The sequence below is a fragment of the Moschus berezovskii genome, chromosome 7 (genome assembly GCF_049115385.1).
Source record: "Moschus berezovskii isolate FMDL1 chromosome 7, NW_MosBer_1.0, whole genome shotgun sequence".
Classification (NCBI taxonomy): domain Eukaryota; kingdom Metazoa; phylum Chordata; class Mammalia; order Artiodactyla; family Moschidae; genus Moschus; species Moschus berezovskii.
Window position 1 is genome coordinate 92,139,980 of NC_142466.1, and position 23,819 is coordinate 92,163,798.

A 23,819-nucleotide genomic window follows, 5' to 3' on the forward strand; every position below is an offset into this window, starting at 1 on the left:
GCTGGATACAACTGAGCAATATATTCATTAATCTTTTTGTTAGTGGTTTTTTTTTTTTTTTAGCCTAAATGCACTGTGATAGAACAAATTTTGTGTGTTTTCAGTTCTTTAAAACTTGCTGGGGCTGGTTTCTGACCCAAGTTGTCAGTCTCAGTCACTGCTCCACAGGTGCTTGCGGTCCTCCGCTTTGGTTCCCTCTCATGTCCACACTCCCCGTCTGAACTTCCTCTGTTCCCCCTCTGTAGCACCCTCCTGACACTGCACCGCCATTAAACTCCTCATATCTATGCTCCATTTTTCTGGGACAGAATTGAGAGCTCATAACCTGGCCCCAAGGTCATAACCTGGGTGCAGGGTCTACACCCAGTCCTCGGGCAGGCTAGTCTCTACTTTTCCGTTCAGACTCCACCACATCAGCTCTCTATCTGTGCTGGGCCAGGTCCTGTTGGTCAGCTCTGCTGATTTCAGATACCTGTGATTCTTTTTTTTTTTTAAAGTTGAAATCAGTTGTATTTAAAAATGAAATTAACAAATACTCAAAACCCATCACTTCCTAAATATTTTTGTACATGTACTATTATCTGTGCTTTGGGATGTAAGCCTTTTGTGTGTGTGTGGTGAGGACAGCATGGAAAAGTTGAGGACAGACATCTCTGTGCCAGCTCCACATCAAGGACATTGAACAGGAGGGAATCTGTCACCATTCAGTTCAGTTCAGTCGCTCAGTCGTGTCCGACTCTTTACAACCCCATGAATCACAGCACGCCAGGCCTCCCTGTCCATCACCAACTCCCGGAGTTCATTCAAACTCATGTCCCTCGAGTCAGTGATGCCATCCAGCCATCTCATTCTCTGTCGTCCCCATCTCCTCCCACCCCCAATCCCTCCTAGCATCAGACTCTTTTCCAGTGAGTCAACTCGTTGCATGAGGTGGCCAAAGTATTTCAGTTTCAGCTTTAGCATCAGTCCTTCCAATGAACACCCAGGATTGATCTCCTCTAGAATGGACTGGTTGGATCGCCTTGCAGTCCAAGGGACTCTCAAGAGTCTTCTCCAACATCACAGTTCAAAAGCATCAATTCTTCGGCAGTCAGCTTTCTTCACAGTCCAACTCTCACATCCATACATGACCACGGGAAAAACCATAGCCTTGACTAGATGGACCTTGGTTGGCAAAGTAATGTCTCTGCTTTTTAATATGCTATCAAGGTTGGTCATAACTTTCCTTCCAAGGAGTAAGCGTCTTTTAATTTCCTGGCTGCAGTCAGCATCTGCAGTGATTTTGGAGCCCAAAGTATAAAGTCTGACACTGTTTCCACTGTTTCCCCATCTATTTCCCATGAAGTGATGGGACCAGATGCCATGATCTTCGTTTTCTGAATGTTGATCTTCAAGCCAAACTTTTCACTCTCCTCTTTCACTTTCATCAAGAGGCTTTTGAGTTCCTCTTCACTTTCTGCCATAAGGGTGGTGTCATCTGCATATCTGAGGTTATTGATATTTCTCCCAGCAATCTTGATTCCAGCTGGTGCTTCTTCCAGACCAGCGTTCCTCATGATGTACTCTGCATATAAGTTAAATAAGCAGGGTGACAATATACAGCCTTGACGTACTCCTTTTCCTATTTGGAACCAGTCTGTTGTTCCATGTCCAGTTCTAACTGTTGCTTCCTGACCTGCATACAGGTTTCTCAAGAGGCAGGTCAGGTGGTCTGGTATTCCCATGTCTTTCAGAATGTTCCACAGTTTATTGTGCTCCACACAGTCAAAGGCTTTGGCATAGTCAATGAAGCAGAAATAGATGTTTTTCTGGAACTCTCTTGCTTTCTCCATGATCCAGCGGATGTTGGCTATTTGATCTCTGGTTCCTCTGCCTTTTCTAAAACCTGCTTGAACATCTGGAAGTTCACGGTTCACATATTGCTGAAGCCTGGCTTGAAGAATTTTGAGCATGACTTTACTAGCGTGTGAGATGAGTGCAATTGTGCGGTAGTTTGAGCATTCTTTGGCATTGCCTTTCTTTGGGATTGGAATGAAGACTGACCTTTTCCAGTCCTGTGGCCACTACTGAGTTTTCCAAATTTGCTGGCATATTAAGTGCAGCACTTTCACAGCATCATCTTTCAGGATTTGAAATAGCTCAGTTGGAATTCCATCACCTCCACTAGATTTGTTCATAGTGATGCTTGCTAAGGCCCACTTGACTTCACATTCCAAGACGTCTGGCTCCAGCTGAGTGATCACGCCATCGTGATTATCTTCGTCGTGAAGATCTTTTTTGTACAGTTCTTCTGTGTATTCTTGCCACCTCTTTTTAATATCTTCTGCTTCTGTTAGGTCCATACCATTTCTGTCCTTTATCGATATCTGTCACCATGGAAGTTGGCAAATTTTACAGCTGGATCTTGTGCTGGACTGTGCCTGGTACATGGTGAAGGACTCACAACGCTGAGGGAATATTCTCAGTAATTGAAAACCATCACCTGATTCGGCAAAGAAGTCATTCAATCATGAACAAAGTAGTGAAGTTCCAGCACAGCCTGCTCAGTTCACTTTTGTCTTCCGCGCTGACTTAAGGAATACCAATGAACATTCATGTTAAAACACCACCGCTTTCACCCTAGAGGCCTCTGGACAGGGCCAAAGGCCATCCTTGGTCAAATTCACTACCCTCCTTAGAAGCTGGCCTTCTGGAAGTTCCTACATGTCTGCCAGGGACTTAGCCAGGCCTGACAAGAGAGCTGAAAGAGTGTCTCTACCTGGGACTCATCCCCATGCCCAGCTCTGAGCTTTGCATCTTCCGGCCACACGACTGCAGCCTAGGTATGAGTGTGCAGGCTGGACAGAAGAATCATGTTTACTGAAGAGATGGGGAAGGGGATGGGGGTAAAGGTGGGTTCAGCATGGAACAGGGGTGTGTGGGGATGGAGGGGGGCTTAGGTAGCCAGGAAGCCCCCATCCACCGGCACAGTGGAGCGTGTGGTCATGCTGCTGTGGTCACTGAGCAGGAAGAGGGTGGTGTCCACCACGTTCTCCACCTCGGCAAACCTGCCAAGGGGGATGTGGTCTAGCATGGCCTTGGCCTTCTGAGGGTCACTCCAGGCGGCCTGGCCCATGGGTGGTCATCACCACCGTGGGGTTGACTGCATTCACATGGATCTTGTGTGGCCTGAGCTCCACAGCCATCACTTTGGTCAGTATATCCAAGGCACCCTTGGTGGAGCAGTAGACACTGTGGTTAGTCTGTCCCCGTTGGGAGGCCTGGCTAGAAACATTCACGATGACCCCTGGGGTTCCCCGAGCTATCAGGCCTCAGGTCACAGTCTGGGACACCTGGATGACCGCCCGAAGGTTCACATTGAAAGACATGTCATATGCCTCCTTGGTGAACTCCAAGAAGGGCTGTAGAAACGCCACAGCTGCATTGTTCACCAGCATGTCCACAGGGCCAACACCTCCCAGCGCCTGCTCCGTGGCCTCCCAGGCAGCTAGGTCCACGCACATGGCCTCTACCCCGGGGCACTTGTGGACCAGGCTGTCCAGGTCGGCCCTTGACGATGCTGCGACCGATGCCTGCGAGGAGCGCGGATGAGTGAGGGTACCCATCCCTGGCCACCTTTGCCTGCCCCCGGCCCACCTGCGATTCTTAGTAAGGTTTTGTTTTTTTTCTTAACTATTCATGACTATCCATTTCTAGAACTTTTTTGTTATCCCAGACAGAAACTACTCAGTAAGAAACAACTATCCAGTCCCTCTTTCTGGTAACTCTGGTTATCCAGCCACTGGTAACCGCTATTCTACTTTCAGTCTCTGTGAATTTGATTTCTCTTCATACCTCATGTAAGAGGAATCATACAGTATTTGCCCTTTTGTCACTAACCTATTTCACTTAGTATAATGCTTTCCAGGTTCAGTTTTTTAAAAAATTGTGGTCAAATACGCATAACATAAAATTTAACATCTTAACCTTTAAAAAATATATATAGTTCAGTCGTATTAATTATATTTACATTGTCCAACCATCACCACCATCTGTCTACAAAATTTTTTCATTTTGTAGAAATGAAACTTTACACTCAATGAAAAATAATGGCCTATATGCCCCCTTTCCCCGAGCCCTTTTCAACTATCATTCTGTCTATGAATTTGACTTCTTTAGGTACCTAATATAAGTAGAATCATGTAGTATTTGTCTTTTTGTAAACTGATTTATTTTACTTAGCATAATGTCTTCAAGTTTAATCCATGTTGTAGCATAAGTGAGAATTTTTTAACACTCAGTAATAGTCCATTGTCTGGATACCAGACCACCTGACCTGCCTCTTGAGAAACCTGTATGCAGGTCAAGAAGCGACAGTTAGAACGGAATTAGAACAATGGACTGGTTCCAAATAGTAAAAGGAGTACGTCAAGGCTGTATATTGTCACCCTGCTTGTTTAACCTGTGTGCAGAGTACATCATGCAAAATGCTGGACTGGATGAAGCACAAGCTGGAAACCAGTATACAGATACACAGATGACACCAGCCTTATGACAGAAAGTGAAGAGGAACAAAAGAGCCTCTTGATGAAAGTGAAAGAGGAGAGTGAAAAAGCTGGTTTAAAACTCAGCATTCAAAAAACTGAGATGATGGCAACCAGTCCCATCATGTCATGGCAAATAGATGGTGAAATAATGGAAACAGTGACAGACTTTATTTTCCTGGGCTTCAAAATCACTTCAGATGATGACTGCAGCCGTGAAATTAAAAGACACTTGCTCTTTGGAAGAAAAACTATGATAAACCTAGATAGCATATTAAAAAGCAGAGACATTACTTTGCTGACAAAGGTCCTTATATTCAAAGCCTTGGTTTTTCCAGTAGTCAATGTTATGGATGTGAGAGTTGGACCATAACGAAGACTGAGTGCCAAAGAATTGATACTTTTGAACTGTGGTGTTGGAGAAGACTCTTGAGAGTCCCTTGGACTGCAAGGAGATCAAACCAGTCCATTCTAAAGGAAATCAGTCCTGAATATTTATTGGAAGTGCTGAAGCTGAAACTCCAATACTTTCGTCATCTGATGCGAAGAACTGACTCATTTGAAAAGACCCTGATGCTGGGAGAGATTGAAGGCAGGAGGAGAAGGGGACAACAGAGGATGAGATGGTTGGATGGCATCACTGACTTAATGGACATGAGTTTGAGCACACTGTGGGAGTTGGTGATGGACAGGGAGGCCTGGTGTGCTGCAGTCCATGAGGTTGCAAAGAGTCAGACCCAATTGAGTGGCTGAACTGAAGGTGCTTTCTGGTTTTCCTTGTGATAATGTCCCTAACCATTTGGTTGTTTGAGTTTGTCATTTACTTTCTATGTATGTATGTATGTGTGTGTGTGTGTGTGTGGTTGTTTGAGTTTGTCATTTACTTTGTGTGTGTGTGTGTGTGTGTGTGTGTACCAGTTGTCTAATTTTTAAATTTCTTCCATTGTGTTAGAAAGTATACTTATGATTTATATCTTTCTGCACTGTTTTGTGGCCTAGTTCAGTTCAGTTGCTCCTGTGGAGCTCTTGCAGTCAAGCCCTGCTGGCCTTCAAAGCCAGGTGCTTTGGGGGCTCCTCCCTCTGATATCAGAGCCTCAGGCTGAGGAACCTGACTTGGGGCTCAGAGCTCTAACTCATGTGGGAGAACTTCTGCGATGTGATTAATCTCCAGTTTGTGGATAGTCCACCTAATGTGTATGGGATTTGATTATATTGCAAGTATACTCTTCCTACCATCTTGTGTTTGTTTATTCTTTATATCCTTGGATGTAGAATATCTTTTTTGGCCACTTTCAGTCTTTCTTATTGATGGCTTCTCAGTGGTTTTTTGTGTATGTGTGCTCCTGAGAGGGGGTGAGCAGAAGCTCTTCCTGCTGAACCATCTTGTATGAGCTCTTAGGAGTTTTATTTCACATCATTTTACTTTATTTTTTAAAAATTTATAAAATTTAAGTATAGTTGATTTAAACTATTTTTGTTAGTTTCAAATGTATAGCATAGTGATTCAATATTTTTATAGATGTATATCATTAAAATTATTATAAAATGTTGGCTATATTCCTTGTGTTGTACAATATATCTTTGTAGCTTATTTATTTTATACATATTGGTTTATACCTCTTAATCTCTGACCACTGTCTTTGCCCTCTCTCCCTCCAGCTTCCCGCTGGTAGCCACTAATTTATTTTCTGCACATCTGTGAATCTGTATCTGTTTTGTTATGTTCATTTTTTTTAGATTCCACGTATATCTGATCAAATACAGTATTTGTCTCTCTCTGACTTATTTCACTAAGCACAGTACTCTCCAGCTTCATCGATATTCATGCGAATGGCAAAATTTCATTCTTATGGCTGAGTAATATTTCATTATATATGTAAACCACATATCTTTATCCATTCATCTGTTTCTTAGGTTGTTTCCATATTTTGGCTGTTGTTCATAATGCTGTTGTGAACATGCATTGAGGTACATGTATCTTTTTAAGTTAGTGTTTTCATTTTCTGTTGATTCATACCTAAGAATGGAATTGCTGGATCATATGGCAACCCACTCTAGTACTCTTGCCTGGAAAATCCCATGGATGGAGAAGCCTGGTAGGCTGCAGTCCATGGGGTCAAAAAAAGTCCGAAACGTCTGAGCGAATTCACTTTCTTTCTTTTTGGAGTAGGAAATGGCAACCCACTCCAGTGTTCTTGCCTGGAGAATCCCATGGACAGAGGGGCCTGGAGGGCTGCAGTCTATGAGGTTGCAAAGAGTCAGACACGACTAAGCAACTGACACACACACACATAATGTTTCTAGTTTCAGTTTTTTGAAGAACCTCTAATGTTTTCCGTAGTGGCTCCACCAATTTGCATTCCCATCAACAGTGTACTAGGGTACCCTTTTATCAATATCCTGGCCAACGTTTGTTATTGGTGATCTTCTTGATTATAGCTATTCTGTAGGTATAAGGTGATACCTCACTGTGTTGTTGACTTACATTTCTCTGATTACCAGTGTTGAAAATCTTTTCATGTGCCTTTGGTCATCTGTATGTTTTCTTTGAAAAATATTTATTCAAGTCCTCTATTTTTTTAAAATAAGGTGTTTTGTTTATATTGAGTATTATGAGCTGTTTATTTATTTTGGATATTAACCCCTTATCAGTCATATAATTTGCAAATATTTTCTCACTTTCAATAGGTTGTCTTTTCTTTTGGTCAAAGGTTTCTTTACCTGTACAAAAACTTTTAAGTTTAATTAATTCCCACTTGTTTATTTTTATTTTTGTTTCCTTTGCCTTAGTTTTGTAGTCTTTAGATTATAGACCTTTTGCCTCCTTGGTTAACTTTATTCCTAGATATTTTATTCTCTTTGATGTAATTTTAAATGGGATTATTTTATTGCTTTCTGTTTCTGATAGTTGATTATTAGTGTTTAGAAAAGCAATCGTTTCTGTTTGTCAGTCTTATATCCTACAACTTTATTGGATTCATTTATTAGTTCTTAGTTTTTTGTTAGGACTTTAGAATTTTCTATATATAATATGTCATAGTGACATTTTTACTTTTTCTTTTCCAATTTGGATATCTTTTTTTTCTTTTTCTTATCTGATTGCTGTGGCTAGGACTGCCAATACTATGTTGGAAGTGGCAAAAGTGGGCATCTTTATCTTGTTCCTGATTTTAGAGGAAAAAGCTGAGCATGTTAGCTGTCAGTGTGTCATAAATGGCTTTTATTAGGTTGAAATATGTTTTTTTCTGTACCAACTTAGATGTGAGTCCTTATCATGAATGGAAGTTGAATTTTGTCAAATGTTTTTCCTGTGTCTATTGAAATGATCTTGTGATTTTTATCCTTCCTTTTGTTAATGTGGTGTATCACACTGATTGACTTATGGATTTTGAACTATCTTTGCATTTGTGGAACAAATCACACTTGATTATGGTATATGATCCTTTTTACATATTGTTGAATTTGGTTTGCTAATATTTTTGAGGATTTTTGTATCTATATTCATCAGAGATACTGAAGTAATTTTATTTTTTGGATAATGTCTCTTTCTAAATTTTATCAGGGTAATAATAGCCTCATAGAATGAATTTGGGAGTGTTCCCTCCTCCTCATTTGTTGGAATTGTTTGTGATGCTAGGTATTAGCTCTTATTATTGTATTTGGTAGAATTTCACTGGGAACCCATCTGTTTCTGGACTTTTGTTTGCTGGGAGTTTTATTTTGAACACTAATTCAATTTCTTATTGATCTGTTCAGTTTATTTCTTTCTTTCTGATTCAGTCTTTGAATACTTTGTGTTTCTCAGATTTTTATCCATTCCTTCTAGATTGTTCAGTTTGTTGGCATATAACTGTCTATAATATTCTCTGGCAATATTGTGTTTCACCGATGTAATCTTCTCTTTCCTATCTTCAGTTCAGTTCAGTCGCTCAGTCGTGTCTGACTCTTTGTGACCCCATGAATCACAGCACGCCAGGCCTCCCTGTCCATCACCAACTCCCGGAGTTCACTCAGACTCATGTCCATCAACTCGGTGATGCCATCCAGCCATCTCCTTCTCTGTTGTCCCCTTCTCCTCCTGCCCCCAATCCCTTCCAGCATCAGAGTCTTTTCCAGTGAGTCAACTCTTCGCATGAGGTGGCCAAAGTTGGAGTTTCAGGTTTAGCATCAGTCCTTCCAGTGAACACCCAGGACTCATCTCCTTTCAGTTCAGTTCTGTTCAGTTCAGTTACTCAGTCGTGTCCGACTCTTTGCAACCCCATGAATCACAGCACACCAGGCCTCCCTGTCCATCACCAACTCCCGGAGTTCACTCAAACTCATGTCCATCGAGTCGGTGATACCATCCAGCCATCTCATTCTCTGTCATCCCCGTCTCCTCCCACCCCCAATCCTTCCTAGCATCAGACCCTTTTTCCAGTGAGTCATCTCCTTTAGGATGGACTGATTGGATCTCCTTGCAGTCCAAGGGACTCTCAAGAGTCTTCCCCAACACCACAGTTCAAAAGCATCAATTCTTCGGTGCTCAGCTTTCTTCACAGTCCAACTCTCACATCCATACATGACCACGGGAAAAACCATAGCCTTGACTAGACGGACCTTGGTTGGCAAAGTAATGTCTCTGCTTTTTAATATACTATCAAGGTTGGTCATAACTTTCCTTCCAAGGAGTAAGTGTCTTTTAATTTCATGGCTGCCATCAGCATCGGCAGTGATTTTGGAGCCCAAAAAAATAAAGTCTGTCACGGTTTCCACTGTTTCCCCATGTATTTCCCATGAAGTGATGGGACCAGATGCCATGATCTTTGTTTTCTGAATGTTAAGCTTCAAGCCAACTTTTTCACTCTCCTCTTTCACTTTCAACAAGAAGCTTTTTAGTTCCTCTTCACTTCTGTCATAAGGGTGGTGTCATCTGCATATCTGAGGTTGTTGATATTTCTCCCAGCAGTCTTGATTCCAGCTTGAGCTTCTTCCAGCCCAGCATTCCTCATCATGTACTCTGCATAGAAGTTAAATAAGCAGGGTGACAATATACAACCTTGATGTACTCCTTTTCCTATTTGGAACCAGTCTGTTGTTCCATGTCCAGTTCTAACTGTTGCTTCCTGACCTGCATACAGGTTTCTCAAGAGGCAGGTCAGGTCTTACTTTGCTTATTTGAATTCTCTTTTTTTCTTAATGAGCCTAGCTAAAAGCTTATCAATTTTGTTTATCTTTTTAAAAAGTCAGCTCTTGCTTCCATTGATCTTTTCTATTTTTTTGTCTCTATTTTATTCATTTCCTCTCTGATCTTTATTATTTTTCAAGAAAAATATTATTTTAAAATAATGCCTTAATTATTTCTTTACTTGTTTTTTTCTAATTCATTTAGGTGGAAGATAGCTTGATTTTTCTTTGCTCAGATATGTATGTATCATTATAATCTCCCCTATTAAATATCTACTTTTGTTGCATCAGTGGTACAAAAGTGTGTTTTTGTTTTTATTTCTCTCTTTTTTTTCTGATTTCCTCTTTGATTTCTTCACTGACCCATGTTTCTTTTAAAGACATGTTATTTAGGCTCCACGTGTTTGTGTTTTTTCTTCCAGTAATTGGTTTCTAGTTTCACACTGTTGTGGTTGGGGAAAAAAAAGCATGATGTAATTTCAGTGTTCTTATATTTATTGAGACTTGTTTTGTGGCCTAGTCTGTGATCTGTCCTGGAGCACATTTCCATGTGAACTTGAAAAGAATGTGCATTCTGCTGTTTTGAGATGGAATGTCCTATAAATATATCTATTATGCCCATCTGGTCTAGTATGTCATTTAAGACCACTGTTTCCTTATTGATTTTCCATCTGTATGAATCTGTCCCTTGATGTAAGTGGAGTGTTAAACTCTCCTACTATTTTTCTGTTATTGTCAGTTTCTTGTTTTTATGTCTGTTAATATTTGTTTTCCATGAATTTAGTTGCACCTGATGCTAAAGCTGAAACTCCAATACTTTGGCCACCTCATGAGACGAGTTGACTCACTGGAAAAGACTCTGATGCTGGGAAAGGTTGGGGGCGGGAGGAGAAGGGGACGACGGAGAATGAGATGGCTGGATGGCATCACTGACTCTGTGGACATGAGTTTGAGTGTACTCCGGGAGTTGGTGATGGACAGGGAGGCCTGGCGTGCTGTGATTCATGGGGTCGCGGAGAGTCGGACACGACTGAGCGACTGAACTGAACTGAACTGAACTGATATGGGATGCAAATGTATTAATGAATGTTATATTCTTTTTTTAATTGATCACTATATCATTATATAGTGCCCTTCATTTTCTTTTTTATGGACTTTCTTTTAAAGTCTTATTTGTAAGATATAAGTATTGATACCAGCTTTCTTGTCATTTTCATTTGCATGAAAAACAGTCTGCATGTCTTTTGAAAAATTTATTTATTTTAATTTATTTTTTGCCTATGCTGTGTCTTCATTGCTCTGTGCAGGCTTTCTCTAGTTGTGGTGAGCAGGGTCTGCTCTCTAGTTGCCGTGCACAGGCTTTTCGTTGCAGTGACTTCTTTCATTGCCTTGCTCAATCTCTAGACTTAGTCTTCAATAGTTGTAGGCATTTTGGCTCAGTATTTGCAGCACGTGGGCTCAATAGTTGTGGCACATGGGCTTAGTAGCCCCACAGCATGTAGAATCTTCCTGGACCAGGGATTAAACCCATGACCCCTGCACTGACAGCTGGATTCTTAACTAGACTACCAGGGAAATCCTAGTCTGTGTGTCTTTAAAGAGAGTCTCTTGCACACAAATAGGTCCAGTTATCTGCTCTTTTGATTGAAACATTTAAAGTGATTATATACAGGTGTGTATTTAACTGCTATTTTGTTACTTGAAGTTTTTCTGGTTGTTTTTGTCATTCTATATTCTTTTCTTCTTCCTTTAGTTTCTTCCCTTTGATTTGATGATTTTCTTTAGTGATATGCTTGTGTTACTTTCTCTCTATTTTTTGTGTATCCATTGTAGCATTTTGATTTGTGGTTACCATGAGGTTCATATATGTTGACCTATATATTTGCTTTTTTAAACTGGTAGCCATTTAAGTTCAAATACATTCTAAAGGACACTTTACTACCCTCCCCTATGTTTTGTGTTTTTGATGTCATATTTTACATCTTCATGTATATACATTAACTGCTTATTGTAGTTATAGTGGATTTTCTAACTTTTGTCTTGTAATCTTTGTACTAGGTTATGTTGAGTGATTGACCCACAGCCTTTACTACATATTTGTATTTGCTTGTGGGGTTTTTCCTTTCCTATAAATTCTTACTGGCATCACCCACTCATGGATATGAGTTTGAGCAAACACCAGGAGTTGGTGATAGACAGGGAAGCCTGGCATGCTGCATTCCATGGAGTCTCAAAGAGTCAGACATCAGTCAAGACTGAGTGATCAAACCAAACTGAATTGATAAATTCTTACATCTTGTTGTACCTCTTTCTTTTCCACGTGGGGAAAACAATTTAAGATTACTTTCAGGATTGGTTTAGTATTGATAAACTCCTTTAGTTTTTCCTTACTTGAGAAATTCTTTATTTCCCTTTCAATTCTGAATGATAGTCTTGCTGGAAATAATCCTAGTTGTAGGCTTTTCCCTTTTACCACTCTGAGTATGTCATGCCTTTCCCTTTTGGCCTGCAAAGTTTCTGCAGGAAAATCAGCTGGGAGACTTATGGGTGTTCCTTTGTATGTGACTTTATGTGACTTTTCCTCTGCTGCTGCTGCTGCTAAGTCACTTCTGTCGTATCCGACTCTGTGTGACCCCATAGACGGCAGCCCACCAGGCTCCTCCATCCCTGGAATTCTCCAGGCAAGAATAGTGGAGTGGGTTGCCATTTCCTTCTCCAATGCATGAAAGTGAAAAGTTAAAGTGAAGTCGCTCAGTCTTGTCCGACCCTCAGCGACCCCATGGACTGCAGCCTTCCAGGCTCCTCCATCCATGGGATTTTCCAGGCAAGAGTGCTGGAGTGGGGTGCCATTGCCTTCTCCGACTTTTCCTCTAGCTACCTTTAATTTTTCTCTTTAACTTTTCCCATTTTAGATATGATACATTTTGGTCTATATCTCTCAGTTCATCTTGTTTGGAATATTCTGAATTCCTGGATATCTGTTTCCTTCTTCAGGTTCAGGAAATTTTCAGCCATAATTTCATTAAATACATTTTCAACCCTCTTCACTCTCTCTCTTCTTTCTGGAACCTCTATAATGTGAATGTTAGCATATTTGTTGTTGTCTCAGAGGTTCCTTAAACTGTTCTCATATTTTAAAAATTTGTTTATCTTTTTACCATTCTGGTTGGGTGATTTCCATTATTCTGTTTTCCAGATCACTTACGCATTCTTCTCTTTTACTTAGTCTTCTGTTAATTCTTTCTAGTATGTTTTTCACTTTAGTTATTTCATTCTTAAATTCTGACTGGTTTTTGTACATTCTGGTTCCTTGTTAAAATTCTTTCTGTGTTCATCTGTTCTTTTCCCTAGTTTGTTTACCATTCTTATTACCAATGCTTTGAACTCATTATCTGGTAAATTCTGTTCTCATTGGTGGTTTTTTCATTGTTTTTTCATTTGAAAGACATTCCTTTGTTTTCTCACTTTGCTTAACATTTTCTCTTGCTATGAAATTAGGTGAAACTGTTACCTGTCCTGGTCTTGATGTGTTGTACTTATGTGGAAGACCTCTATGCAGTCTGCCTGTGCTCAGTAGTTTTGATGTGAGAGGTGGATCTGATGTGAACATGGCTCATGTCTCCTCCCAGGGTGTGCTGTCTGGTATCACCTGGTGGGTGATGGGGCTGGAGATGGAGGGACTAGAGCCATAGCCAAGTGTGAGCTGAAGCTTCTTCTATGTTGAGTGGTCATCACTACCTGTCAGGGATCCCCAGGTGCTGAAGCAGGGGTGGTACCCGAGCTGGTTGCTTTCCCTCTAAGTGTACACTCTACCCTCTCCTAGAAATGGTACTTTTGCCCCAGGAGGCACAGTGCCAGAGCAGAAAGGGCTGCAGTGGGCACCAGCTGTGGGGCAGGGTGTACACTGGGACAGTCCCAGCAGGCTAATCCACTGCAATCAGTTCCTGATCTGCTGCCTCTGAGTACCAGCAGTGGCTGTACTTGCCCCATTTATATGCAGGGTTAGGTTTGAGCCAGCTCCACCCCCAGCTACACACTCTCCTTAGTAATGGTAGCTTTCAACCTGATGGGAAGTCTCCAATGGTAGAGCAGCTGGGCACATGCTAGGCAGTTTCATGAAACTCTCCAGACCGCCATCCTACACTTCATTCCTGGGAGTAAGCAAGCTTGGGTCTAGGTTTCTAGCTTTCTCACCCTCCTCGAAGTCCAATTGATTTTCAGACTACTGAAGAAGATTTATATCCTTCTGGAACTCATTTACATTTATATTGTAAATGTCAGCATGTTGGACCCCAGGGGTGAAGTACCAAATATGTAGGTCAAGTCACCACCAGGAGAGATCTCCTAGTGACCACCACATATCACCCTTCTCGTCTGTGGGCCCAGATCCCAGCCTCATAGCTCTTTTGCCTTCTTACATGACTCATATGGCTCTTTCTTTTACAGCTTTTGTTTTAGAAGAATTTTTCTTTCCATTTCCAGTTTATTTTCAGAGAGAGTTGTTTCACATATTAGATGTATTTTTGATGCGTTCATGGGGGAAGGTGAGGTTGGCATCATCTTCCTACTCTGCCATCTTGATCTCCTCTTCTCCATCCTTTTACTTTCAACGTCTTTGTGTTTTTGTGTCTAAAGTGAGTATTTTGTAGACAGCATATAGATCACTTGTGCTTTTTTATCTAGTCTGCCTATCTTTTATTTGGAGATTTCAATCCATTTACATTAAAAGTAATTGTGGATAATAAAGGATTTCTACTGTTTTTTTTTTTCTGTATGTCTTACAGTTTTTTATTCCTCAGTTACTTTATTATTGCCTTTTAACTTTTTTTAGGTTTTTTTTTTTGGTAGTGTGTTGTTTTGATTCCTCCCCTTTTTAACTTTTCTGTATATATTTTTATTTTCTTATTGATTAACTTAGGGTTTACAATCAAAATCTTAGCCTTGTAACAGCTTTATTTGAATGATACCACCTTGTTTCAATAGTGCGAGAACACTTTACTTCTGTATGTCTCCATCCCTTCTCCTTTGTGTTTTTACACAGATTGCATCTTTATACATTGTGTGCCCATTCACATGGATTTATCATTGTTATATAATGCATTTGCCTTTTAAGTCATATAAGGGAAAAGGAATTAAAACCAAAATTACAATAGTATCGGCTTACATATTTAGCTATGTTGTTGCTTCTTTTATTTCTTCTCATGACTTTTCAGTTACTGTCTATTATCCTTTCATTTCAATCTGAAATGAAAATTTTTCATTTAGCATTTCTTGTGAGGCAAATCTTTTAGTAACAACCTGCCTTTGTTTCTGTTTATCTAGAAGTCTTAATTTCTCCTTCAACCTGCTCAGTGTAGAATCTTGGTTGACAATCTTTTCTTTCTGTACTTGAAGAAAGAAGTACATTTACTTCTGTAAATGTACTTCTGTCTTTAGTTTTCTCTTCTTGATAGACTCTGTACTCTTATCTTCTTCTTTTTTTTTGTTTCTGTTTCTTAGAATTGACTATTCCAATTATATGGTCTCAAATTTGCTACTTCTTTTTCTGCCTGCTCAGATCTGCTTTTGAGCTCCTCTAGGAAAATCCCATGAACAGAGGAGCCTGGTAGGCTGCAGTCCATGGGGTCGTGAAGAGTCGGACACGAACCAGCATTTGCTGGTTTTGTTTGCTGAAGGCTTAGCTAGTGGTCATTTTTTTTTTTCAAATTGTATTCCATTATACATTATTTCAAGATATCAGGTATAAGTCTGTGTTACACAGTAAATTCTTGATGTTTATCTTTTTATGTATAGTTTTTATCTGTTAATACTTCTTATTTGTCCTCCAAGAATTTCTTGATTTTTCTAGATAATAATAGTTCCATCTGCATTTTAGAAACAGCCTTTATATATCTACAAAATAGCCTTATTAGATTTTTATTCTGATTGTATTAAGTCTGTTGATCATCTGAGTAAGATTTGACACGTTAACAGTGGTGAGTCTATTATAAACATGACATTTCTTTGTTTATGTCTAATTTTCTCTTAGTGAAGTTTTGTAGTTTTCAGTGTAAAGGTATTATACGTCTTTCATTAAATTTAACCTGAGATAGTTGATATTTTGGAATGTGATTATAAATTTTATTGCTTTAAAATATCCTTTTACAGATTATGTTCGTAGTATATAGAAATATGGTTATTTTTTGTACCTTGTATCCTGCAATCTTGCTAAATTTACTTCTTAGTTCTAGAAATTGGTTTATCTGCTCTTTTTGGTTTTCTCCATACACGGTCTTGTCGTCTGCAGATAAGGATGATTTTCATTTTTCTTTTCAGTCTGTGTTCCTTATCCCTTTTCTTTCATTGGCTGGAACTCTCCCATACAGTGTTGGCTAGGGGCAAGGGGCAAGGGGAAATACATTTGGCATTTCACCATTGGCACAGGGTTGGCTGTGGGTTCTACAGAGGCCCTTCCAGATGGAGGAGGGACCCTCCAGCTTCAGCCCCTGTGCTTTCTGTGAAGGAGTGTGGAACTTCTCAGATACTCCCCGTGCATCTGTGGGGAGCATCACCTAGAATTCTCCTTTGGTATGTAACTGTGGTGAGATGCAGTGAATTTTGCTGGGACAACATTGTTGCATTCGTGGGGCAAAACCTCACTTGGCGCTGATGTTTTATCTTTTTTTTTATAGTTGCTTGGTTTTATCTGCCAACATTTTGTCTAGAGAGTTTGAAGGCTGTTGGTCCGTTATCAGTAGCTTCGTCAGGTTTCTGCATCATGGCCACGTTGGTCTCACTAACCATCACAGCTCATTTCCCTGTTCTTGTGCTGCTTCTCTTCCGGGGCTGTACCTGAGGTGCAGGGAGCAGAGGAGCTGCCCTGCCCCCGACTCCAGATCTCTGGGCACACGACCCTGCAGAGCTCCCAGCTGTTCTGGACCTCCCATAATGGCACTGACTAGTCAAGGCAGGAGGCCTTTGGGTGGGGGTGTGTGGTTCCCTCACTGTTACTCAGGGTTTAGGTCCTGCTGGGTCTGCTTTGAAGCCCACTCTGGCCTGTGGACATGCACGGCATGTGGTTGCCTTCTTGCCCCACACTTTCACTCTGATGTCAGCCATTAGAAGGTACCCCAGGGCAGGTCCTGAGACCACCCTCTCCTGAGGATGGAGAAACTGCAGGGACCCCCAAGGCCACTGAGTGATGCTAGCTGATTGAAACCATGTTTCTTGTCTTGTAGATGAACACATCTCGAACAGCAATGGGGATGCCATGTCTGGCCCCGGTACCCAGCCCTGTACCCACCGTGGTCATTCCTGGAGCTGCCTCAGCCCTTCCTGTGCCCATGCCAGGTACTGCCCTCTCCTGCCTCCCAGCCCCACCTTTGGGCCAGTATGGAAGCCTGATCCCCGCTCCAGTGTCCTGGGGTCCCTGGGCAACCCAGGCAGGCAGCCGGAGCCTCAACGGGGGGCCAAGCCTGGGTGCAGCAGATGCGCCAGCCCTCCCTGTGTTCTTCCGGCCAACTGTGGTCAGCATGCCCGGCCCCAGGCTGCAGATCATGTAACTCTCTGTCTCACTACTTGCCAGTGGAAGACACTGAACAGCCTGGAGGAGTCGGGTTGTGGTGTGGCCTCCGAGTCCTGCCCTGCCTGCTCATGGGTGCCCAGCCAGGGAGCTGGCACATGGGCAGCAATCCTTGCTTCCTTTATTGCTGCAGACCTTATTTCCTCTTAGGTTCCTGTGGTCAACACTTGCTGTCTTTGCACTCACTTCTGTACTTGAATCGATGGTTAGAACGTTGTAATAACCCTGCAGAAGTACAGTGCCTTGAATTCCAGGTTTTCCATTCCTTGATGGAAAGAGGTGTTTTAAAAAAATGTGTATCAGAAAAGGTGTATTTCATTTATAGTTGGTTTGTGCATTGATATCTCTATTTCCCATTTTAAGTTGCAGAGATATGAATGGTTTACAAATCTGAAGCTAAAGTCTGATCTTTTCTGTTGTACATGCTTTAAAAAAAAATTGAACTAGTGACCTTGAATATTGAAGAGTTGGAAATGCTAGAGTAACTCTGCTTTGTACTCATAAAATGAGATCTCTCCAGCTGTATGGTCACAGATAGCAAACAGATGGACAAATTCCCTCAACTGCAGTGCCATGGGCACTGCCAGCAGACTGCCCAGGGGTGCATGGTGATTGGGGCAGTGCATTGCTAATGGTAGTTGATCTGTTAGTCAGGAAGTTAGCATCTGTGTTTGGCTGCGTGGAGCCTGCTGTCAAGTGCTGGGTAAGCAGACATGACCCAAAGCCTGCAGGGCTGCTATGAATGTGGGGGAGGTAAAGGTGTGTGTCTGGAGGTGCAGAAGCACAGGCAGGCCACCTGCTCTGCAGAGAGAGTGTTGCCCCTTCTGCTCAGGGGGCCCACCAACCTCCCCTCCCAGCCTACCTTCCTTTTCTGTTGTTTGCACAGAGGCCTGTGGCCACCTGGGTCTAGCTTTCCCATGTGTTCACAGGCTACTCCGCCCACCTCTGGCCTCCAGACTGTTCTCCAGGCACCAGGCCATCGTGCTGGGGGGTAGGAGTGTTCCTCTCCTGGAAATTTCAGTGATACTCATCTCAGATAGGCACCAAACAGCCCAGGGTGGGAGCTGAAGGCCCCACTCCCCACTGGTCAAGATGTTTCCCATTTCCCACTGGGAGGCAGCTGGTTGGGCTGCCCAGTTGTGAACTGTATAGTTCTGCTGTACTTTGGGACTTCACTAGGACTGGCTGAATTCTTTTGGTTTAAATGTATTATTCCATCAATTCAGTTAGAATTGAATTTTCTAGGTGATTATGCAGAATCTTCTGCCAGGGCATGAAGCTATAGTAAGAGATTTCTGTTCTCTGTAATGTGCCCCTGGGTCCTTGGGTTGAGATTCATGTGCTCCTGGTTCCTGAGGGTGGTGGAAACTGCCCTCTTCCCGCTCCCCCTGCTGTACCAGACATGCGGTTTGGAGTCCTGGCCTGCAACAGGAATGGTCAGTGGCACAGACTCTCCAAGAGATTGTATATTTGAAGGAGAAAAATAAACATTTTTGCTTGAAAACAGTGTGGAGCCACATCTTTTTCTTAACTTCTGGCCACATAGGAGCTGAACCAGCCAGTCTCATAGGGAGCGTTGGGTGGGCAGCCCTGGCAGGCAGCACTGCTCTGTCCTGGCACAGCTTTACTCTCAGCAACACGCCTTCTGTCAACACCTCGCCCAGGAGGCTGGGGCGGCCAGGAGGGGCCAGGGGGCTGAGTGGCAGGTGCTGTCTTCCTGGCAGGATCTGGTGTGACTGACGCCGAGCCGACCTGACTCGGAGGATGAGAGTGGGGTGCTGGGCAGGGCTCGTAGGCCAGCTCTATGGCTCCGGGCCTAGGCTGGCCTGTTCACTCGGCTTTCAGACTCTGAATCTGAACTGCATTTGGATGTACAGTAGCCTCTGCCTATGGAGGGTATGAGCCTTATGGCCACCTGAAAGGTGTCTCTGACCCCTGTGCATGTTGTCTAACAGAAAGCCAGGCTTGTGTGACTCACTCTGGACAGAGCTGGGTGGGGGGCTGGGCCACTTGTCCTCCGGTCACCTGAGGCACTCTGCTGTCCATCAGGTTCAAGTTGGGGGAGGCCCCCTGCAGGTCTCAGCACGTTTCCTAGCTCACCGGCCCTAATGGCCTTATGCTCAGCTGGCGGTGCCCCTGCATGCCTGCTGCATGCACTCAAGCTGGGGGTTGTGGTTCCTCCCACTCCACCCAGCTGGGGTCACTGCCCTGTTCTGATGTCCTGTGTTTCCACCAAGGTGCAGTCAGGCATTGTACTCCGGCCACCCACAGTGCTCCACCTCAGCACTGGCTCTGAGCAGAGGCAGGGGCGACTTGGGATGCTGCTCTGCTTGCTGTGCCCAAGGAGCCAGAGGTCCCTTACTCTCCAGAGCAACAGTTGTGTGGACCCTGGGAGGCCCTGCCTGGTTTGGGCAGTTGCTCAGTGTGAAAGATGGCCAGATGGCAGAGGCAGCCAGGAGTCTTATCTGTATAGTGCCTGGGTCGTGGTCAGGCGGCCCGGCCCTCCAAGGAGTGTGACCGCTCTGGTGTCACCATTCCAACTTCCAGGGCCTCACGTGGTCACGGCAGGCCTATAATGAGCTGTGGCGGTTTTGTTTTCTAGATTCTGAAAGTGAGAAGCCCGACTGAGCCCAGGCAGGCCGACCCAGACCCAGACGCCAGGCCCTGTGTCGTCTCACGCAGAGAAGGCGAGCCCACGCCTCGTGTCCGGTTCACGATGTTTTGTAATCACTTTCTAAGCATTTTTTATTCACAATTGGAAACACAAATGTAAGCAAGAATAAAAAAATATTTTGGGGGAAACAGGACTTTGGTTTTTCAAACTCTCCTTTCTGGTGGTCCCCAGACAGGCAGGTAACCAGCGATGGTGGTAAGTGAATGAGGGTGTTGGAGAAACTACTGGGATCGCACAGCTGGACGGGTCTGGGGGTAAGTACCTTTAGCTAAGGGATTCTTGAATATATGGATGGACACTTTCTATGGTTCTTAATAGTGCCCAGGGTAGCTCAAGGTCCTGTGTCCAGACAGCAGCTAAGATGGGTCAGACGTGTGATAAAGACCCACCTCTCAGAGAAGCAGTTGAGGTTGTGGGTCGCAGGCATCCTGGCCCCAATTTTCAGGCAGTCTCCTCTTTCACACCCAGGACAACCCCATTCTACGCAGAGCCCTGGAGGCTGAACAGTGGTGCCCATCTCTGTTGATGGCTCCTTGGCCCATCCAGGCTTGGGCCTTTGTGCACACAGTTCCATTGATTATGCTGCCCCTCAGGCTTCCTTACTCTGTCACTTGAAGACTCATGATCATACATCCCCTAGGCACAGGACAGGCATCCACAGTGGCTTGAAATGACCCTTCCTTCAGATTTCACATGCACCACTGGGAGGGGCCAGGCCCAGGTCTGAAACCCCTGACTTCAGTAGGTGGTAGGATCGGCCCAGTGGCCCTTGTAGGGCTGTACCACCACCATGGTAGGGTGTCCGAAGCACAGTGTGAAAGCCAGGAAACCAGCTAGGGGCTTCACAGAGTAGCGTGCAGTAATAAAGTTGCAGCCTGGCCAGCTGGAATGGGAATCACACTGGGACCACAGACGTTTTGTATAACATTGTAGTTGTCAGGGTGTCCCCAAGTGTCATGTCTGGTTGTCACACAAATTGCCAGCCCCTTAGACTCAATGCCTGTCCAACTGGCTGACAAAAGCAGAGCAGCACAGGCTTCCTGCCTCCCCACAGCTTCCCAGAGGGTGTGCAGGTGAAGTTTTGGGACATACATAGGGGCTTCCCACTTCATCACTTGTCAGCTGTTGGTGTTGCTGCCCAGGCCAAGTGGACACGTGCCAGTGTGTGCTCTCTGTGATGAAGCAGAGTAGGCAAATGTTTTACCACGTGTAACAACATTGTGTCTTTTCATTGTGTTCATTTTGTCACTGTCCATTTGTGGCTTTTGTTACTTAGGTTTTCTATCGATGGCAATAATACAGTTTACTTTTTCAGAGAACAAATTTACTTAAATCTTTCCTTTTAAGCAAGTATGAGCTAATGGTAAAAACTGGTCGTGAGATAATAGTAATCAAAGGTAAAAGTAGCACATGAGCGGATGGTAAAAATGGCAAGGGCAGATGGCTGAAGTGTGGAAACCCAGCATGGGCTCACAGGTTCACACCCAATAGCCCTTGGATGTGAACACCTATGAGAGCCCAAGCTTCCTTCAGGATTTGAGTAGGCAGCTGTCAGATTCCTTTATTAGGGGGTGTGTTTCTCGTTGGGCAAAGGGGAGAGGCTGGATTGGGACAGACTGAATACCTGTTCACACTACAGCATCATTGAGCACTTCCCACAGCGTATCTTGGGAGCAGAAGCCAGTGGCTACCTTAACTCCTAGAACTCCCATGTAGCAGAGTCAACCTCACCCTGACTGCAGGAGCAGCAAGGTCTTCCCTGAAAATGGGGATGGCCCTCTGGAAGCAGCTCAATTGCTGTATTCATCAGCACAGGCAGAGGGACAGGCAGGTGATGTTGATGGTCAAGCCACTATCCCAGGAGGCGGATCCTGCATATTGCTGTCCTGGGGATCTGCACGCACAGCTTCATCCACTGCTTAGAAGTGCTCAGTGGCTCTCCGGAGCCTCCAGGAAAACCCCAGTCCCAGATAAAACCCTGGAAAACAGATAAAACTGCAAAGAGGGCAATAGACAAACTCACAGCCACAGTCAGCTATTTCAATAAATGACTCATCAAGTAGACAGAAAGCCATTGTAATAGAGGTGACTCCATTTTTGAGGTCTGAGTGCTAACAGCTTTTAAGCATCACCTCCCTTCTCTGCTCCATATCTGGGTATGCTGATAAGCTAAACCCTAGTGCCCCATCCCTTGGCATCATGGGATGCCACGCTATAAGTGGAAGCCTCATCCTGATTCTACTCCCTAATAACCGTAAAAACCCTAAGCCAGTCTCCCTTCCCTGCCAGTCTTCTTTGCCTGCTCACTCAATCTGTTTTGGATCTTAGCACCTCATAATGTGAGTAACAAGCCTGTTTATCATCTATCGATGTGTGTGTGTGTTTGTGCACATGTGTATGCATGTGTGTCTCAATATCAAAACCAAAATTTGGCTGGAGGTCCCTCCTGTTTCTGTGAAGTGACCACAGCAATCACTGAGAACATATAAAACTTGAACAATGCTCTCAACCAGCTGTCTTGATTAACATTTCTAAAACTCCACCTGCCACAGAACACACATTCTTTTTATGTGTATGTGGTCTGTACACCAAGATAAGCCAGATTCAGGGTCATAAAAATAAGTGACAATTCTAAAGGATTCAAGTCATATAAATGACATTCTCTGACCACAATGGAATTAAATTAGAAATTAGGAACAGAGCTCTGGAAAACATCCAGAGATATTTGGAAATGAGGTAACATACCTCTAAATGACCTATGGATTAAAAGGAGATCAAATGAGAAGTTAGAAAACAAACAATAAAAACAAAAACATCAAAATTGATGGTATATTGCTAAAACAATACTTAGGAAATTGATATCACTAAGCCTATATTAGAAGAGAAGATCAAATTAATGACTTCATCTTCTACCTTAAGAAATTAGCAGAGGAACAAATTAAGTCCAAAGTAAACATAAGAAGTGGAATAATAATTAGTAAAATAGAAAACAGGAAGAACAATAGAGAATATCAATGTAACCGAAAGATAATATATGAGAAACTCAATAAAACTGAAAAATCTATGCAAAAGTTTCTTGCATTCCTATACACCACCAACAAAAGATCAGATAGATGAGTCACAATCTCATTCACCATTGCCTCAAAAAGAATAAAATATCTAGGAATCAACCTACCTAAGGAGGCAAAAGACCTGTTCTCAGAAACCTACAAGATAGTGATGAAAAAAATGAGATCACACCAACAGATGGAGAGATGTACTATGTTCTTGGATTGAAAAAATCAACATTGTGAAAATGACTTGGGCTTCCCTGGTGGCTCAGATGGTAAAAAAAAAAATCTGCTTACAATGCAGGAACCCAGATTAAAACCCTGGGTCAGGAAGATCTCCTGGAGAAGTGAATGGCTACCCACTCCAGTATTCTTGCCTGGAGAATCCTATGGACAGAGGAGCCAGGTGGGCTACAGTCCATGGGATTGCAAAGAAGTGGACATGACTGAGCAAATAAGCATGCACACGTGCACCCAAAGTAATCTGTAGGTTCAGTGCAATCCCTGTCAAATTACCAATGCCATTTTCCACAGAATAAGGAAAAAAATTTTTTTAACAATTTGTATGGAAACATGAAAGACCTCAAATACCTAAAGTAATCCTGAGAAAGAAAAACAGAGCTAGAGAAATCAGGGTCCCTGCCTTCAGACTGTACTACAAAGCTACTGGCACAAAACCAGAAATATAGATCAGTGGAACCAGATAGAAAGCCCAGAGACAAACCCACACACCTATGGTCACCTGATCTATGACAAAGGAGGCAAGAATATACAATGGAGAAAAGACAGTCTCTTCAAGAAGTGGTGCTGGAAAAACTAGACAGCTACCTGTAAATGGATGAAAT

General features: G+C 43.0%; 1 protein-coding gene and 1 pseudogene across 6 annotated transcripts in view; one reads left to right on the forward strand and one right to left on the reverse strand.

Annotated features, from left to right (window-relative positions):
• WNK2 (WNK lysine deficient protein kinase 2) overlaps window positions 1-23,028 on the forward strand; it is a 151,672-nt gene extending 128,644 nt beyond the window's left edge. For 4 of the 6 annotated variants that reach the window (XM_055427489.2, XM_055427490.2, XM_055427491.2 and 1 more), the window contains 2 exons: window positions 16,907-17,018; window positions 19,853-23,027. In XM_055427489.2, coding sequence (XP_055283464.2) covers window positions 16,907-17,018; window positions 19,853-19,878 — 138 coding nt within the window. In that variant the 3' untranslated portion in view covers window positions 19,879-23,027. Of the gene's footprint in view, window positions 1-16,906; window positions 17,019-19,852 lie in introns of those variants that run through there. The other 2 variants (XM_055427496.2, XM_055427493.2) reach the window with 2 other exon arrangements.
• Window positions 2,887-3,605, reverse strand: LOC148777407 (L-xylulose reductase pseudogene; annotated as a pseudogene).
• Window positions 23,029-23,819: the final 791 nt, after the last annotated feature.